At 38.4% G+C, this 19,952-nt stretch overlaps 1 protein-coding gene across 1 annotated transcript in view; it reads right to left on the bottom strand.

Annotated features, from left to right (window-relative positions):
* Positions 1–19,952, bottom strand: part of CFAP58 (cilia and flagella associated protein 58) — a 60,566-nt gene that overhangs the window by 22,713 nt on the left and 17,901 nt on the right. Inside the window, exons 9-15 of the mRNA XM_027789295.2 lie at positions 18,596–18,787; positions 13,848–14,009; positions 11,143–11,289; positions 7,521–7,661; positions 6,987–7,210; positions 4,884–4,995; positions 2,439–2,543 (exon numbers count right to left, since the gene is read on the bottom strand). Of these exons, the coding sequence (XP_027645096.2) occupies positions 2,439–2,543; positions 4,884–4,995; positions 6,987–7,210; positions 7,521–7,661; positions 11,143–11,289; positions 13,848–14,009; positions 18,596–18,787 (1,083 nt within the window). The remainder of the gene's footprint in view (positions 1–2,438; positions 2,544–4,883; positions 4,996–6,986; positions 7,211–7,520; positions 7,662–11,142; positions 11,290–13,847; positions 14,010–18,595; positions 18,788–19,952) is intronic.

Genomic DNA, 19,952 nt, shown 5'->3' with positions numbered 1-19,952 from the left:
GGGCAAGATGTGGATGAAGACAACTGGGAGTGAGGAGGTGTGACTTATGCAAGCAAACACAGCACGAGGAAAGCAGTAGTTCTCTAACCTAACAAGTTTGTATACCTCAGCTCCTTCAGTCTCTGACTCCAGGTATGGGAGATGTTGCACAACTAGGCACAGGCCAAGTTGTCAGCAATTTTCCCCACTCCTGCAAATAAGCAGAGCCTGGACTGGACTGAGCTGACTTCCCGGAAAGACACATAAAATATGTCGAATACTTATCAGCATGAGGGGATTTACCAGGATTTTAAAAAAGAAAAAAAGGAATGATCAGACTTTATGGGCGAGCACTGCCTTATACACTGGCTCTTACATTGATCAGACAGCAAACTCACTAAGCAAGATGAATTACAGTGAGGGTACAAAAATTAAAAATTCCAGAAGTGGGAGCTAAATTTCTGCTTTTTTCCATATTTCTAAGTTTCAGTCAGGATCAAACCCTACACCTTCTGTTGAATAAGGCTACACTGCCCAGAAACGGGTCTGGTGAAGCAACCCTCCTGGTGCATGCAGCTCAACTCCCTCTGGAAAGTTAACATTACTGCTCTCTATTAATTACCTTCTGCTAGAGATGTTCCTCAGGCTCACTCTTTCACCAGAGGAGTCTGGAACATGACTGCATGAGTTTCATAAGTTATTAGTGAGCATTTTGGTTTAGTGAGTATCAGAGTATCACTTTACTAAACAGATATTATCATCACACTAAGGAAAACCAGCCCAAAGACTAATAAAATTACTTGTACAAGGTTATCCAGACACTTAGCAGAAGAAGGTCAGATAGCGCAGTTAACTTGCAAGCCCTATACCAATGATCTATCCAGAAGGATACACAGCTCTTTGAAGATAGGAGGTAGGGGATGTCCTTCATCTCTGGTTACCTCTCCTTACCCACACCCTGCTATGAAAGATCCCTATTTCAGTCACTGTGGAGGACTCAAAAACACTGTGGCAAAACAGAAAATGGCTCAGAAATATTGACAGTAAAGCCCTGAACAGAACGTGGAGTATGGTATTCTGGGCCTTTTCTTTACCATCAGCCTCTCTGAGGGAGACCTTAATTTCGGTATTGTTGCACAGGATATTGGTGCCTGAATTAAGGACTCAAAGGATCTCATTAACAATTCTAGCTATAATAATTATATTTTCTTTATAGCCAAACTCTGGCTTAAATCTAGGAAAGCAATAAATTTAAAAATAAAAAAAAAAAGTAGAGCTGCCACAGAAGGACTACTGTATAGACAGAAAGATTGTGCCAATGGCTAGTATAGTAACATAGGCTCAAATACCTATTATTTCAAAGATTTTCTTGGGAAGGCTACTTAATACCTCTGGATCTCAGTTCTTCACTTCTAAATAAGGATAACAGCTAAATGGGAGCACGCTAAGGATAAGGCAAGATATGCAATAGAGACAATGTAAAACTAACAGAATTGGGTTTGTGTATGGAGAAAGCAGAGTAAATTTTAAGCTATTTTTGCTACATTTCATTTAAGCTAACAAACTATTTCACTGACAGCATCTCAGTGCTATGTAACAAAGATTACGTTTTTCCAAGCAAAGGCATAATACACCATACATTACCTTCAAATGAAATTGCAGATCATTTTTTCCTACAAAAACAATAAAGGAGAGAAAAACCTTGCCTTGATTACACATGCTGAGCCTCTTCTCAAGACAGAATGAGATTCAGGTCATGTTCTGCTCTCCATTGAACAATACCCAACATAGGCAACAAAACAGAGTATTTAAGACCAAGATGTTAAAATCATACCTCAAGCTGGCAAACTGAAGGTAGCCTTACAGTCACCAGAGAGGAGACAAATTTCCCTGTTTTACACCTATGGTTGAAGCCCAAAGACAGCTTTTTTTTTATTACATTTATTAGCGATGTTTGTACTACAGGAATATGGTCTCTCCTTGGTTTTACAACATAAATCTCATTGATAATCATTGAGTTTAAAAAAATTCAAAAAGATAAACTATCACAAAAATTATTTTTCAGCAAAGTTCAGCACAAAGACCTTGAAGTCAAACATGGCCCAGAAAGCAGCATGTCTAAATCACACAAACCCTGTAGGATTCCTTCTGCCAAAAGCCAAGCAAAGCACAAATGGAATTAAACAAGGATTTTCTCTCATGTCCTGGTCATAACAGGCATGTTTAAAGGGACAAAAAGGCCTTTCCAAAAGTCTATAACCAGAATAGTAAAAATCAACTAATCAGATGCTATTTTTTCTCTTTCAGTGAGCCAGTGCTGCCACCTAAAGCTATCTAAAGGGCATGCAGAAGAACTTCAAAGGCATCTAAATATTCAGGAAGCACATCTGAGTAGGCAGAGAATGCAGAGTAAGTCAAATAGGTTAAGAAAATACCACAAAATAATGATGCTGCAGTACCTGAAGGAGCAGTTCTTTCTCTATCACTTCACCTGTCTTGCTGATAAGCTGCTTCTGTAGTCTCTGTATTTTCTGAATCATTTCATAGGTACTTGGGTCACTGGCCTAGACAAGAGCAAAACAGTCTCAAAAATTATACATTATAACAAGTTAGTGTTTCTTACTTGCAAATGAAAACCATAATTCTAAGTGTTCAAAAGTGACAAATATAAAATGGCATGCTGGGGTTTTTTAAATGGCACATATACAAGCAGTCCTGAAACTGGAATCTGCCTCTTGAAGATCAGTTGGAGCATGCTCATGTTTAACACTATCACCCCTCATGAATCCACCTCAAAACAACTAATAAAAACAGGAGTCCTTCAGAGCTTAACTCCCAAACCAACAGAGACTGGTAGAACCATGTGACAGGGAAGGAAAAGGAGGTTAGTATATCATTTTTAGCAGAAACTGAAACCGCCCACTAACAAATGAAGAGGACTGCAAGTACCTCCCACTATTTTAAGAACTTCAAACAGTGACAACTGAGTTTTAAGACCAGGAAAAATTTTCTCTTGAACAAACGAAAGAGTAACTGCAATGTAATCTTGAAACAGGTTGAAAAGAGGAACAAATTATGGGGTTACAGTAGTGAATTATTATGAGGTGTTAAAGTGCCCATATATGTGGAATCTCATTCTTCAATGGAATGAAGTGCTTAAAAAGAAAATGGAGTGTAGGCACTATACTGCTGCCCTCTGTCCACATCGCCGGTAAAGACCAGGAGCTAACAGATGTCTCTCTCTCCTTCCCTGTTCATTCTTTTGTCACAGCTTGCATGTGGAGGAGGCTTTTAAGGAGCAAAAAACAATTATGTGAGGAACAGCCAGCAAAGCTTACTTTCCCACAACTATTTATCTTCTTGTTTGATCCTTTAATGAAGGGCAAACAAACTCTGACTGAAGCTTTTCTCCACTCAGGGATTCACACCTCTCTCCCACGAGGTTTCTCCTCTCTTATGCGGTGTCTCATAAGAATTAAACTCACATTGCAGTAAAGGCTCCAATAAAGTCCTGCTCTCTGTATATTTGTTTGAGCTTATAAGAAACGTGGTATCTCGTGGCTCAATCTTTCGTCCGATTTTATCTAAATTGACTAATCAATTCAAGTGTAACTGGGACACTAACACAGATAGGCATGCAGTGCTCACAACACATCATTTCCTGAGAAATCAGGCTAAAAAGTAGTTCAGTCCTCATGACCCACTCAGTCCTTGATTTTTTTTATAGCGCTGCTCAAATGTGGTGCCAACTTGTGACAAGTGTAGTGATATGAGAGTGTGTGTTCATTAGGAATTGAACCAAAACCCCCACCAGGATTATTTCATATGGATCTTCCCATCTGCTGGCCTTCCTGTGTTCCAAATACAAACCAGTGACCTAGAATGGAATGATGTGATTTCCCATTATCAGTCTCTTCTTATATTCATTTGCCCAACACTGGATGTTTTGACTGGCCTGATTTTCCTTTGTTACAAGGTGCTGCTGGAGATTGTACCTAGATGTCTTTAACCTAGTTCACCATCCTGCATTTTATCTCCCTTCCATGAGAAAAGCTAAGCACACCATTCAGCTTTAAGCTCAGTACGGAAGGATCAGAAATTAACTGCTGTGCTAGTAAGCACAGCCAAAATCCTCAGCTCTGCTTCTGTAGGGACCAGCATGTTACTACTCATTATTAGAGCAGCTAAACAACCCAGGCTGGCATCAGATCAGAGATCCATGTAACAGAGAAATCTCAGCTGGCTCTGACTTACTTCAAAAATATCCAGTGATACCAATTGATGTTCATGTATTTTGTTTGTCCTTGATGGATTTTTTTCCCCCCTTCATTTGGCAGATTCAATACTGTGAAAATTTAGATTTGCTGTTTACGTTAACAGTTGAACTCACATTACCTGGATTGGCTATCTTTGGGAAGCCAGCACTGTTTATGTGGAGGCCTCTTCCTTTTCTCACAGATGTAATTTACCTTCTGACTTCACATCTATCCATCCCCAAGTCTACCTGATCTATGACCCTTTCTAACTCTGGGCTTTCATCCCATCTACATCCCCTAACTGGTAAGGGTAGGATTGTGTCTTTCCCCTATCATCTTCTTTCTCATCATCCATGTTAAGGAATCACCCCTTCTAAATTCACCTGATGCATTCTTATTCCCTTTAGCATTTGACTGGCTCTTTACAAATCCCTCTGCAATTTTTCGTTGAGAAAGTGACACAAAAATAACACTGATTGCATTGTGCAAGGAAGCCATTCAGCAGTTAACCGTTCCACCGGTACTATGGAAATTTCAGTCTGCCTGCCCCTCCACATAATTTGCATAACAGTAAATGGAAATAGGCTTTGTGCTGTGTCACTGATTTGGTAGTATGGGCTTTGGGAACTTGAAATGCTGACACATCACCTCTAATTTTCTCCATCTGTGAACATTCAAGGGATTCTCCAGTTCTTTTTCCAAAACTTTGCACCGAGCCTGTTCCCTTAATAGTTCCTTCTGCATGTGATGAACTTTCTGTCTTTAAAAAGAAAAAAACCACACCAAAACCACATCAATATGACCAAGGCACTAATACAGACATTTAGAAAACATTCCCTCATCCACTACCACACTAGAAAAGTGACTCTTGTGATTAAGAGTGAAGACTGATACCACTAAACAGATGGAACCAGAAGATAACACAACTAGACCTCTTTGCTCACTTTAGTAAGAATGGCTCAAAAAAGGGACTTTTCATCAGCTCTGGAGTTCTGTGGGAATCTGCTCCACACAACCTACTGGATCTCACTGTCCATATCTCACATACATTAAGGCCAGAAGGACAATTAATTCATCTCGAGTGACCTACAAATCAGTTATAGGGTCATATCCAATTACTGCTGTATTGAGTCTAACAGCTTCTGTTTGAAAGGTTTTAAATCTACATGGCTCACACAATCCAGAAAGTAAAACGCACTCTAGAACCCAAGTTTCATTTCTTTTATTGTTATTACCTTTCCTCAGGAAATTTCAGGGGTGAATTGTTGCTGGATTTAAAATTTGTTGAGCACTCCCAGGGTGTTTTGACAACTAGGCTATTACAGTGGGGATAGAGGATGAGGGGCAGGAAAAAAGGGCACATTTTGCAGTGGTCTGACCCTTACCGCTTTAGTGGGTGGATCCTGTAGCTTCTACAAGTTCAAAAGGGGGTGGAAGATCACCATGTGCCTATTCCACCACTGAATCTTTTCCCGCTAAGCTTAGAGTTACATTTAGTTCACTAGAGAGAAAAAGGCGTTTTTGGAACGGCGAGGTTGGACAAGGTTATGGAAGACGAAAAAATCCCACTTCTCCAATTGGCAAATCAAGAAAGCTAATTAGTAGCACAAATGATAAATGGGGTCTTTCGACAGGCAGTTTTCATGATGGTTTTGGACTTCATTAAAGTATGTGATTGCTTCTGCAGTTAGCAAGAATTGATCCACCCATCATGGCATGCATCGCACTATACTTCAATACCGTTACTGAGTTTCAATACAGTAACAGACTTTCAGCTGAATGCATTTGGGCAGCAAGTTCAAATCCTATTCCTGTCTGCAATCAGTCGATGAAAACTGCAATTGCTAATGTTTTATGCCCAGCTCTCTTTTCTCTTACATGAAATCAAACTGGCATAATTCCACTGAGGTCAACGGGACTGACCACAGACTGAAGATAATTTGCTCTGGTGAAAGCCACGGAATTAGACTGATACAGTAAAGCTAAAGATCTCACCCAAAACCTGCAGTATCTACATAGAAGTACTATGATGGTTATCTGCAAAAAAAACATAGCCACCTCTCCTTACAAACCAAGACAGATTCTATAGAAAATGACAATAGTTTCCTATCAGCAAAGAATGCATCTCAAATATGGAAGCATTTAAAAAAAAAAAAAAAAAGGAAGCATTAAACCAGAGGAAAAAAATAAATTAGGCTGGGGCTATTAAACTTCTGTTTTAAAGAAACAAAACCTTCAATGAAAATTTAACTAAATCTTTCCCAGAGAGCAAGTCTGCATACAAATCTGGAAGGAAAGAGCACTGAAAATGTGCAGAGGTTTGTTATAAATATATCAAGTGTTCCTCTGTCCTCTGTGGATTGCTTCATAAAAAGCAGTTCCACTAATTTGGGCCTCGGGTACCACTAAGCAGTTCACTGAACTATGAACACCTTTTCTGCAGCTGTCTGTCAAGTTTATTCTGTAGGCAGTAACTGACAGTACAAGGGGAAACAGAGAAACTATTTCAGCTTTGGCCAAGATGCCTTTCTTCCTTCTTTCCTCCTTCCTATATTTTATTTTTTCTTAATTGCTGATAAATTGTTTTGTGAATTTAACCCAGTATGTGTTTGAGGTCAAAGCAAACAATCCCCTTTTCCAAGGTATAATGTTTGTTGATACAAATCTTCACCATGCATAAAACATTTTCCATCTCAAACACAGAATCAGGGATGCAGTCACTATGGAAATATATTTAATCAGCTTTTCTACCTGAGCTCCTCAACTTCAGACACACTCTTGCCAAGTACTCCCTTCTCACACCGAAGTCTTTTGATTTCCAGCTTGAGAAGTCGGATGTCTTCCATTCTCTGTCGGTACTGGATTTCACCCTTGTTTAAGATGGACTGCTGGATTTTTGTCTTTTCATAGAGCAAAGCCACTTTATCATTGCACCGAGCAAGCTGGGACCCTAGGATGTTTCTCTCGCTGATAACCTGAGTATGCAGGGCAAAGCAATAATCTCAGTTACAGTACACTCCCGAAGTATTTGCATCAGTCAAAATCATGTGTATTAAGAGGTTTCACTGTTATTAGTGAAAGAATTATGACAAGGGCCGAAGTTTCCCCTATAACGGTTCAGTCACACGAACAATATAAACTATGTATTCTGTTCACTGTAGCATCTGAACATTCGCGTTTCAATGGCACTATAAAGCTTTAGTAGTACCACATTTACAGTAGCTGATAACACTGAACAACGAGGGAACAGAACGCAGTGTGTTTGAAAAGCCAAGAGATTTCTACCTGGTCATATTCCTTCTTCTGCTTCAGCCTCTCAGCATCAGCTTCACCAATGATTTTTAGGAGGTTTTTCTCTTTTTCCTCCTGACTTTCTATAAATTGTTTGGTTTCCAAAGCCTGTTCTTTCATCTTAAGCAGTTCAGCCTATTGGGAATCAGAGAATACAGGTAAACTGCACTTGGTAACAACTTCCCATCACATAAACCTGGGATTAATAGTTAGGATTCTAATGAAGTATCATACTTTTTTGTTTGTTTCCTGAAATGTACACCTTTTCTTAGTTTTTGAGAACACACCACTAAGACAAGCAAGCATGAAGACCCATAAAGAAATGGTGTGGACAGTATTTTAGTATCATTGTGTTATACAAAATAGAGATTTGAATGAATTTTTATCTACAACAATGGTTGTAATTCAGAGACACCTCATTTAAAAACCATTTTTTTTAACTTAAATAGGTCACATTCGGAAAGCTTTTCAATTGAGTTGTTCAAAGTCAGTCTGGGATGTGAGAAGGGATAGTTCAGCCTTGCTGGAAAGGGTAACAAAATATCCTTTGTAATACAAATCAGCATCAACTTGGGACATCAAATATGGCTTCAGAATAACAGAATTGGTGGTGAAGATGGCAACCAGGCATGGAACAGTAAAATTAAAGAGCTTTAGCACTTTTTTTAGTGGATGTGTAGATGAGGAAGACTGGGAAAAGAGGGGCTGTCCTTAAGTACAGGAAAAGTAATACACTGTTACAGTGATTGCACACTACTAACGAACTAACGCTGGAATGTGCCGAATAATGCTACCCTCCTGTGATGAACTCTATAACTCAAGCCATGTATGTAGATAAAAACTAATAAGGTCTTCTTGGATTATTAGGTATTTCTATCACTGCTAAGCAATTAGTTAGAGCCAAAATAGAACTAGCTGACTACAGTCCATTTTCATAGATATGAAAACTTTCAAGCCTTGACTCAAAATTTGCCACAGCCCTGACCCTTATAAAGGATGGTGTTCAAGCTGCCTTTTGGGAAACAGCATCACACAATGCTGAAAGAATGAGGCTGCGATGAAGGCTGCACCTGAAGAAACATTGATTTAAGACAGAAACAGTTCCATCATCATAATAAAATAGCTTGTTCCATTCTTATTTTCTTTAATAAAATTCTCATTTTCCCATATGTGCAACACTCATATTGCTCTTACTCAGTGTTAGATGTTCATCAGAATCCATCAGCTGAATAAAAATGCAAGCCACTTCATATTGAAATGCAATCAACACTGTGCTAAAGCTGTCTACAAATGTAAAACTGCTCATGTGTTCGGCATTGCTGGATAATATTTTTTTAATATATCAAAATTCTATGTTCTCCTTTTGTCAGAAAAAATATGAGTTATAAACAAGAAGTGGCATTAGATGTTGACAGCAAACATTCATATAAACAAATCTCCTCACTGGAACACACTAAGTTAAAATAAATCTGAACCGCCTTGTACTGTATAGAACATAAATACTCTAAGCCACACAAAGGCCCCACAAGCTAACAGGACTTTGAATTAGATTAAATACACTAAAAACTACAGTATGAGGGCCTGTGTACATTAGAAAAGAGAAAAGGAAATTAATAAACACAGTCACTGTGCAAGCAGAAAAATGGTCAGGCCTGAAATTGCTGTAAATCAGCACAGCTTATCTGAAGTTGGTTCAGAGAGTTTGTAAGAACTGAAGAACAATCTGCAAGAATGAATAATTTATCTGGGACCTATGCTGATATCTTAAACATTCAAAACAGATTCTTGTTTAGATTTTGAAATATTAGCATAAGTGAGGAGGGGTGGTTTTTTTGACCTAGAGGTGGGAGCAAAATACAAATTTTATAAAAGGTATAACAGGCTAGACAGAATGCTGAAATAAGAAGTCAGAGGTTTTACATCCAGATTTCTAGAAAACACTACAAAAAAAAAAAAAAAAGGCATGCTTGAACATCTACAAAAAATATACAAAAGCACTTGACAGCACCTCAAACCTGGAGGGCCATAGTTCTTACAGCTTTCAGACATATTTTTCAACATCCAGATGCTTTGTTAAACCAGTCCGATCCACAAGCTTGTATGAAAGCCAACTGAAACCAAAAGATGGCATTGTACTGGCTGTTAATGAAGCCTGGATCAGGCATCCTCTATTTCATTTACCATGAGTACACATTTTTAAGACCTTTATGCCAGCTGAGGCAAGCATAAATCCAATGTCTGTATAATCTCGCTCCTATGAATCCCAGTCCTCCATGACTTAGCACGTTCTTTAAACTGAGTTCCCAGGAACAGCTTGCTTGTTTCCTTCACATCAGCACAAACAAGACAAACTGAACCCGGCTTGCTACACAAATAATTGGGTTCTTTTGTGCCTGTGTCAGTCAGTTCCCTCTTTGAATTCTATTCTGCTTTAGTATTCAGCAAAGTCACTCAGGTGGAAGACCACAATGCCCTGAAGCTAGTCAGTAATGTGATGTCAGTGTATGGACATACTTGCTAGTGAATAATTGAGTGGATAAACCATGTAGCAATCATATGTTTCTCAAATGGATGGCGGACAGTTCTGAGGTGATGAGACAGAATTGGAGACTAGTTAAGGCAGAAAGCTGCACACAGGAAATGAGACACTGTTTGACTTCTCCATCACTGATAGGACAACTCTGAGACAGATCAGGTACAAGAACACCAATTCATCACCTTTCTACAAAGCTCTATTGACATCTTGTCATAACTGTAATGTGCTGAGAGAGGCTAAAAACTCAAGGAGTCATTGCAGCATAGCAATAAACTGACAGAAGAAAACATTGTGGGAAGTGGCAGGGGACTTCTGTTTTGGGGAGGTGTTGTTTGTTTCCTGGGTTTGTTTTTTTCTAGTGCTTAGCGAAGAGAAAAAATAAGCTGCTGTGGACACTAACGCCTTAAATCTTTCAAGAGCACAGCAGACTAGTTTGAGGTATCACCACACATTAATAGCTTATCTAACGATGGGCTGTAGCCAGTGCTGAGAAGAAGCAGCAGAGCTTCAAGCTCAGATTTCCTTTGATTTAGAACAGATTCTTGCTGCTTTATACCACAATATTAAAATAACTTTCTGTGCAGAGGGACCTACTAAAAGGTACTGCTTAACTCCCAGAAGACTAATGCTTGCTAGTCACACAGAAATACAAGATTGTGAAGTGTAATATAATGGGGTTTGCGCTTATAAACAGCAGAAAGAAAAAAAGATTTTTAAAAGAAAAACTTGAATTATAAGGGTCTACATTTTAAAAGTTTGCTAGAATCAGGCTATCCCGAAAATCCACATTTCTGCAAGCAAAATGGAACTTTCTAGTACATATGTTCAGTCACCAGGAGATTTAAAGCTTCTAACAGACAATCCAGGACCTTTCGACTGTAATTACAGGCAAAATTTAGATTTGTCTTATACACAGAAGATTTGAGTAACTAATACCTCTAAAGCATACTGGCATATTGTGCTTCAATTACAGAATAGTTTACTAAAATACAGCAAAACCACCACAGACCAGGAACAATGCAGTTTGTGAAATTATGGAAACCTTCCTTTGTAAGAAGGCATACATGTAAAGGCTCTTACTTTCAATGATTCTTCCATCCTCTCTATTCGCTGATGTTCTAGACGTGCTCTCACAAGGGCTGCTTCTTTGTCTGCAATCGTCTCTTTCAGCTCATCCACCTGATGTGTCACAGTTTTCAGTTGCTTCTTCATTTCTGCCACCTCATCCTAATAGGACAGGAAGTGCAATCACAGAGAGGGAGCAAAAAAGAGCAGGTTTGTGATTCAGAGTTCAGACTCTTTTAATGTTGGTAAGATGTAGCCACCGTGCTCGAGAGGAGACCTGTTGTACATACCACAAGACACTACTTTTTAATCCAACAGAAAAAAACAGTTTCATTAAATGACATTTTTTTGTTTATGCCAGTATGACACTGTAGTAAAAAAGCCTTTGAAGCATTGACAAAAATAATGACCAGCAATTGTAAGTATAATAAGCCATCTAAAGTGCTAGACACACAACAAGAACTAGCAGTCAATGTAAATTAATAACATTCTGATCCTACCCATCTGTTTTCATGCTTCTAGTAATGTGTTTTTCAAAAAGGTTGTATGCAGTTGGGCACAAATATTTGGAGGGAAGCTCGTTTTGTGCAAATGAACATATCCTTAGGTAAGATACCCATATGCCTGCAAAGGAGTATGGGAAATGCTCGTCTCCATTTTGCCTATGCACTAGCTTGCATACAGGTGCAAGGGGGAAAAAAGTATGCTCACAGATTGAGAAGTCCCTGGTATGAGAATATTTATCATACATTTTATGCTCAAAAAAGAGAACAAAAATCCAGGTAGCACTGCAGAGATCAGATCACTAGGAGTATTTCTACTCACAGCACAGAGATGCCTGCATGTACAAAATTAAAGAACTGTTTCAACTCATTGCAGTGACAGCACAGTTGTGACATGAAATGGAAGCTATTAAATTCAATGCTTAGACGGACGTGCTCTTCTGGATCTAATGAAAGTAGCTTTAGAAGCAATTATTATTCCTCTGCCAGAGGCTGCCACCTCACAGACATACCCAAATACATTCCTAATTCTTCATTTAATGAAGAACAGTAAGAACACATAATTTTTGCAAACAGCTCTCCTAATCAACTTGCTTAAACAAATGAGCTCATAACACTAAAAGAAACCCCAAGGATTAAATAATCAGATATTTATCTCATATTAACAGCCTGCCAGCATATCTTTTCCAAAAGATTTTACTGAGCTGAACACTATAGTACTCTGGAGACCACTAGCAAGGTGGGCAACAGGGTATCTTTTCACATTAAGCAATCCAAAAATACTTACAACTAGCTTTACCTAAACAACCTTGTGCAAATTTGGTTTACTTCCCCAAAGAAAAAAGAATTTACCATAATTTTTAACACAACCACATTTTCTTTTTCTTTCATGGCTGGCTGACGTTACTGAACTTTGAATGGCTATTTTTTCACGGCTACACATAACCTTGGCCAAAAGATCTTTTGGGGTCAGCTACCTACTCACACAGGACTTGCTAAAAACATTTTATGGTAAGCCAAGCAAGCTATTAAAACCTAAACACCAGCCTCTAACAACTGGAACTGTAAGCAGCATTGTGTATACCACCACATAATATTCAAAACCTGAAAAGGCTGATAAGTTCATTGCCTCAATTTGTAAGTGCCATACATATGTCACACATAAATGCCAGTTCTTTTTAAGTACACAAATTTATGTTGTACCTTTAAAAAAAAAATAAAGTCATCAGTGTTGCAATTTTTCACCCTTATTTCTTTTGAGAGATTTTTTTTGAGCACCAAGAACCCCAACACCACATCCAATGATGACAGGCAAACAAAGGTCAAGTGAAGTGTCTCATATAAATGCCAAAATAGTTCATTCCTAATCAAGTTCAGCACACAGCTGGATATGAACTTAAGACAGTTAATTCCCATCTGCTTCTCAAATAAAACATCTACTTATTCAAACCAGAGTATGAATTTGTAATCTACTATGTATGTTTATGTTATAAATTTTTATTTTGAAATAACCCAAGGCTGGAAATCACAGCTATACAAGGTCCCAATCTCTGCCAATTACGATAGGATTTGTGTAGTATTCTAGATCTTTACATCACAATAACAGAATGTATCCTTAAGTGATCTGTCCTCTTCCTCCAGCATTGTGAGATCTCCAAAGAAGAAATATAAATGGAGAGAACCATTATCTGAGGAAAACTACACTCCCTGAAAGGAACAAGTGAGATGGAAGCATTAAGTTCCGTCAGAAAATCCCACTTCAAATGGAAAAGTATTCCCTCTGCTTTCTAATTCATGATTCACAATAAAGTACAAACGTATTCAGGGCTAAGGAGGGAATCTTATTCCCCCTCTTCCCTCTTTCCCATACATGCAGACAAACCCTAAATGAATAAAACAGACTGGAGCCAAGATGGAAAGGAAAAAATTTTCTTCCATTATAGGGTTTTATGATTCTGTAGCTCCAGCGTACCATGATTTTATGCATGGTTTGAAGCACAGATATTGCCACGATGTCTGAGGACTCATGTTTCCAGTCCAAATAGAAACCTTCCAGATAAAATGTCAGAGACCTAAGATATTTATTTCCTCAAAACACACAGGAATTAAGAAACCACTTCTGCCATTTATACAATGAGTTTTCCTTTAAATAAATAAAAATTACATCAGAAAAAAAAATGAGCAGAGAGAGAAACACAAGGAAAAATGTATTACTACCTTAGCTTCAACCAGATTTTTACTGTATAGGTTCTTCTCTATTCTCACAGCTTCACAGCGGCTTTGTTCCTGTTTTAATTCAACCGCAGACTCTTCTATCTTCTTCTTACAGTCACGGATCTGCATTTCCCGTATTTCAATATCTTTCATGTGCTGCAGGATCTAAAGCAGAAAGAAGGAAGTGAACATGATTAAACCATCATCACAAGATTGTAAGGATGGGGAAGAGTTCATGATTTTCTAAGATAACAAGTTCAAATCCCTGTGATAAGAAGTTTTAACTACAGCTAAAAAAATCACTTCAGTCCCAGTACAAGTTTAACCCTTCTGGATTGCTTATGTGGGACAATATTTTATTTTAATCTGATACCTAGGTTTTATTCAAGGCTCAAATTTATAGATGTGCACATATTTAATTTAAGGAGCTATTGAAAATATTACAACTGAGCAGATTCAACAAGATCAACACAAATGGCTTTCATCAAGAATAGCCTTAGGTTATTTATAGAGCAAAGTCAGATTTTGTATGTTGTTTTGAATGTCAGCTGTATGATAAGATGAATAAAAACACATGTTTTCCCAAGCAGCCCTGCATGCACTTCTACATTCCAATAAGCCAACGTTTTTCTAACGAACACATGATCACAGTGTTGATATATAATTATAACAATAATAAAGTCAGTTAATGTAACTTACACTTGATCTAAATAAGTAGGTAATCACAATTAGCTGCTTCTAGGAAGGATTAGAAATAATGATGTGAAGATTACCTAAAGAGAATGGAGTATTGTACACTGTAGGACGATATGATCACATGCATTATCAATAAACAAAACTTTACAGACAACTTTATTGAACAATTACCACCAGAACAATACATAGGAATTACTATATTAAAGGAACAATAATACAAATAGTTGTTAATCATTATGATGGGCTTCCTAATTATTTTTTTTAAATGCAAGAGCCCTCCTCCTGCTGTACAAACAAGCAGTATTCAAACAGAATCCAGCATTACAAAGAAGGAAGATTATAAGAAATAAAAAGAAAATTAAGGAGTACACACATCAAGAATATAATTTTTCCAGTTCACTGCCTGGGGGAGAAAATAATGCCACCCTTAAAGCTGGGAAAAAGACCAAGCCTTAAAGAAAAAGCTGAGGAATCACATGGACAAAATCCAGGAGAAAAGTCAATTCACAACTGCATTTCATACCCAGTTCTCCTGACTCTGTTTTTGAAGGTAGCAGTTTAAGCTAAGATTTATGTTCATATGTCCAAACAGAAGAATAAAAAATGTTTACATCAAACAGTCAATAACTGCAAAGTTTGCAGTTGACAGTGTTGTCCCTTGCTTAGCTGTAAAGCCTTGAGGTTTCACTGTTTGGGCAGGAGCTTAATTAATTGATCATTCTACCTGGTACCTCCAACCAACTTTGAAGGTAGGGAATGGCTAAATATAGAAAATTTTATTACAGCAGCAGGAATACGATTCCAGCACATTTGTAGCTGACTGCAGAGGATCCCAGGGACTGCTTACAGTGCAATACAAAAACACAGTCTCAAGTTTATAACCTGCTCCCACCTCTTCCTTTTCTGTTAAAACAACCTGCCAATACCAACAGCAGGGAGAAGAAATCAATAAGATATGTTTTCTACCCACACTACGGTGAGCATAGGCTGCAGTAAGATTTGAAAATAGGTCACTGCATTTGTAAGTCTTTTACTTGGTTTTGAAACAACATCAGTGCAATAAGCTTGTGGACCAAGTTGTCTGAGTTGTGCTCACAGGCTGGATGCTGACTCTGCTTTTTCAGGAATGATTAAACCCAAATAATTCTCCCTTATAAATACAGAAAGGATACATGCAATGTTTCCCAGCAGAGCCCTGTGGGAGGATGAGCATCCTCAATTCTGATTCAGTTGATAGCACATTACACCTCTCAGATTTAGCAATGAGGGTCCAAAGCTAAGCAGAAAGTATTAAGATATTCATAGTTTTCTTCTGTACCCTTCACAGGTTTTTTTAACTGTATACTTCACTATCATCTGCTGTTGGTTACCTGCTCAGATCAGCAAACCTACTCAAAATCTCAGTAATGGTGTGTCCTTATTTGCTTACTTTTATTTAGCCATTCCAGTAAGTGCTGTCATGGTCTTAATGATATGCCTGTTGAGCATTAAGTTTTCCAAAAAAGTATGCAAATGTATAAAAGAAATTCCCCCCCTGCCCCCAAATGTGTTGTTGAACTGTGAACTTTACATTGCAAATGGCTTTTTTTGAAAAAACAATGTATTAGAGACTGGTTTTGTGACCTCTCATAAGGTGCAATCAGGGAACACTTCAGGCGAGACTGGAGGGTAATACTTCACTGTTCCCTTTTCAGCAGCTTAAACTTTCCACAGGGAAACTAAAATTTCATAATCTAAGAATATAAATTCAAGAAATACATATTCTACAAAAATTACGACTGAGTAATACAGGCTATGCAACAAAGAGCCGGATTTTTTTCTTATTTGCACTGGCTAACCTAGAAGTAAGACTATTCAACAAGTGACACCGGCTTAAAAATGGTAGAAATGAGCGGTCAACCATGCCAATAATTAGAAGAGCAAGTCTAGCACAAATTGTCACCACTGAAGTATTCTGCTGTTGTGGATATAACTTTGCTGACTCTGTTCATCAGTTACTCAGTACTGAATGATGATTTTGAAAGAGGAATTCTGCTGCTCTATACTGCTGCTGTAAGTAACCAGATAGCTTTCAGAGCCAGCGTAGTTCTGTCTGCCTTGCAGGAGTTCCAAGAAGTCTTTGGACTTAGATGGATTTGGCTCTTTACCAGCTCTTACAGAGTTCGGGGGTGTGCAGCAAGCTCCTTCAGAGCCAGCTAGATAGCAACAGAAGAGCATTGACTGGCCATATGATTACTGCCCATCAACAGCTCATTCCCCACCAGTTGTGAAATGGCTCCTGTGGTTTTGCCACAGCTTCTTGAGCCTGCACGGGTCAGACAGCTAACCCAAATATTACTTATTGGCTATAATAATCCTGATCTTATGTCCTCCTTCTACCCTGTGTTTTGCCCCATCTTATCCTTCCAAACAACATGTAATTTCATGTAGGGAACCTCTGCAGGGACAAGACTATTGTCTCACATACTCCTGTACTCAGAACTGCTCTGCCTGCTCCTCACCTGCAAGCTGAGTCAGGAATTGCCCCTTTAGTGAACTACAGAGGCACGCAAGTCCTTCAGAAACTTGTAATCACAACGTAGGTGTCATGATACAAACAGCTCAGGTGTCATAACCTGCAGGAGCGGGCTGGAAACTAGGACCATGCGCGGCAATCAGTTAGCTGAGGGGAATGTGCTCGAGCTTGTCTAGACTATTAACACGATGAGGCGTGTTTACAGAGCACAGGGGAGTGGGAGACGGATGGCGCCAAGGAAAGGTAACACCTTGTGGTTAATTGCTGGTAGTTAACCACCAATCAGGGATTGCCTAGTATGCAATGCTTAGCTTCAAGAACCAATCTGTTTAAAACGCGCAGCTTCTGAAAGTGTATAAAAACGCGTGCTTCTGTACAATAAATTGACATTTGCTTGCATCAAGCTGCGTCCTGTCTCTTCATTTGCCGCAATAACCCATTTACTCAGGCTCTGCCTTATAAGAAACGACAGAAAATTTGCACCCAAAGTGATGGGGGAGGGGGGGGAAGTCAACAAGCAAACATTTATCATTTTCACCCTCATAATATTGTGAGCAACCCTGATCAGAATTGAAAGCAAAAGCCTTGTAGTTCTGAGTGTTATGAATTACTCCCCGGCCCTAGTTTACAATGTTCTTAACTCATATTCATACCGTTAGAAATGCACTGTGAGGGAAAGATGCAAAATATGACTTTGCAACAAAGACAAATCTCACTTTTGTGGAATATTATTTCATGGAAATGACAAAAGGTATTCTAGACAAGGGAACATATACCATTTGAAAATGATTTAAAAAACCCTGGTCACACGAAGTTGGAAAGGATAATTTTAAAGTGAAAAGATAGCAAATAACTTGTGAGTTGAAATAGCTTGAAAGCTAATCCCAGTAAATCAATGAGCTTCTTGGAGGGCTCTTCAATGTGATCTTCAGCAATTAATGGAATATGTTACAACCATTATTCCTGACAGTATACTCAGGAATAAAGTTGTACATAGTAATGGGTAGTGGGCAACACAAATTTTATGCAGTGTTTCTCAGCAGCTGTTCCTGGAAAACTTCTGTTTTGCAGACTAGCCTGAACTTGTTCAGATGCTTTCACTTACTGGGACAAATCCTTCAAAATGCTGAGTCTCATACAAAGATGTCAAGCACTGTCAGCTCTCACTGGCCTCAATCTGAGGACAACACTAGTATGCAAGATAAGGTCCTTTGCAGGTAAGGCAGAACAATCAAAGAGTAATTTCTAGTTGCGTATCAGTTTCAATTGTGGAACTCGGATATAAGAAGTCAGAGGTCTTGGTCTGAACTCCAGCCCTAGTTCAATTTCCCAAATGACCACTGAATAAGAGAAATACATGGCTGTTCTCCAAGTCTCTCACAGAATACACACCCATTGATGAGGTTCCCCCAGAGACGTTTGTAAACTGTGTGAAGACCACTGAGCCAAGCTTCCTCTCACTGGCACATTAGGAAATGAATATATCTCTACATTTTGAGTAAGACAGGAAAGAACCACTTGTACAAAGAACTGTTCCTACCTTCTCTTTGAGCTCACTGGTTTCATTGATGAAACTATCTCTGTCCTTCTCTAATTGGTAAATAATCTTCCGTTGTTTCTGAGCTTCACTCTTATATTTTTCAATTTCTTCTTCCAAGCTCTTCTTTGACTGCTCATGGATCTTCACCAAACTTATCTGTTTCTGAGTGGCACTGTTAGCCTTGACCAAGTGCTACAGGGAACATAAAATAATGACTCTTGAGCTGAAAAGGCAACACTGCCACCACTATGACAAAAACATGCCATTGTCTAGGTGGATTATGGACTTCCCAGTGTTATTACTCCTTATCTAATTTGTTCAGTTGAAATACTTGAGCCTCACATCTGATTTAAAACAAAACTAAATCTCTAACAGAGTTGCTAAATAGTGTTTTTTTGTGATTTGAAGTTAAAATACTAGTATCTGCATTACAAAATAATGGATAGGATTGTTTACAAGTGGAATTAACCAAAAACTGGAAAAACCTTACCAGCTTTAAGGCATTTAGATTGTAAAGCATGCCAATAGCCAGTAAAATAAATAATAAAAACAAATAACCAAATATGCTTCCTTCTCATGTCCCAAATAGCAATTTCAAACTGGAAATCAACCAAGCTTCATTTAAAATTATGCATAAGATTAAAAAGAAAACAGCGAGGTATCATCTTTACAAAATCAGCTGCCTCATCCCACTTTGAACTTTCTTTCCCTGTACATAACAGGTATTTGTCACCTGCCAAATCTAAGCCTCTGCTGGAGTCAAGATATAGAACAGTGAATCTATACCAAGTAAAGCACCTCAGAAATCATCTTTTAGCATTGAATTTACTAGATTACACTTCAGGAACGCCCGTAAACATGAGCTGCTATCCTGCAGTACAAGAACCTTGGCCTGACAGAAAATGATTGGTATGAGAAATAGACCTAAAAGCAAGGATTACTATTAGCACAGCCTGCCACGCTGCTACATTGGTGCACCAACATTTTGGTTTGTTCTTTTACTAGCAACGACTCAGTTTGCTGATATTAGTATTAAACTTTGTATGCTAGAGAGTGTAAAAGTATAGATGTAACAAACTCTTTGGATATCAAGTAACAGGTCTGCAATAAAAGTAAACACCTGTAGTATTTTTTAACTCCCTGATGGTTTGTTTGTACATTAAAACTTAGAAACTTTCATGTGGCTATGGGTACTAATGCTATTTCAATACACAGAAAAGCAGCAGTGTGAGCATCTGCTTAAGGAAATCTGAATGCTTTACTTAACATTACTTATTCTACAACATTCCTGTGTTGCTGTGAGTGTTTAAACTAGACATTTCATTCCCAAGCTGTGAGATTCGTTTTTCATTATTAC

This window comes from Falco peregrinus, chromosome 1, assembly GCF_023634155.1.
Source record: "Falco peregrinus isolate bFalPer1 chromosome 1, bFalPer1.pri, whole genome shotgun sequence".
Taxonomy (NCBI): Eukaryota; Metazoa; Chordata; class Aves; order Falconiformes; family Falconidae; genus Falco; species Falco peregrinus.
This window is presented reverse-complemented; position numbering and strand designations above follow the sequence as displayed.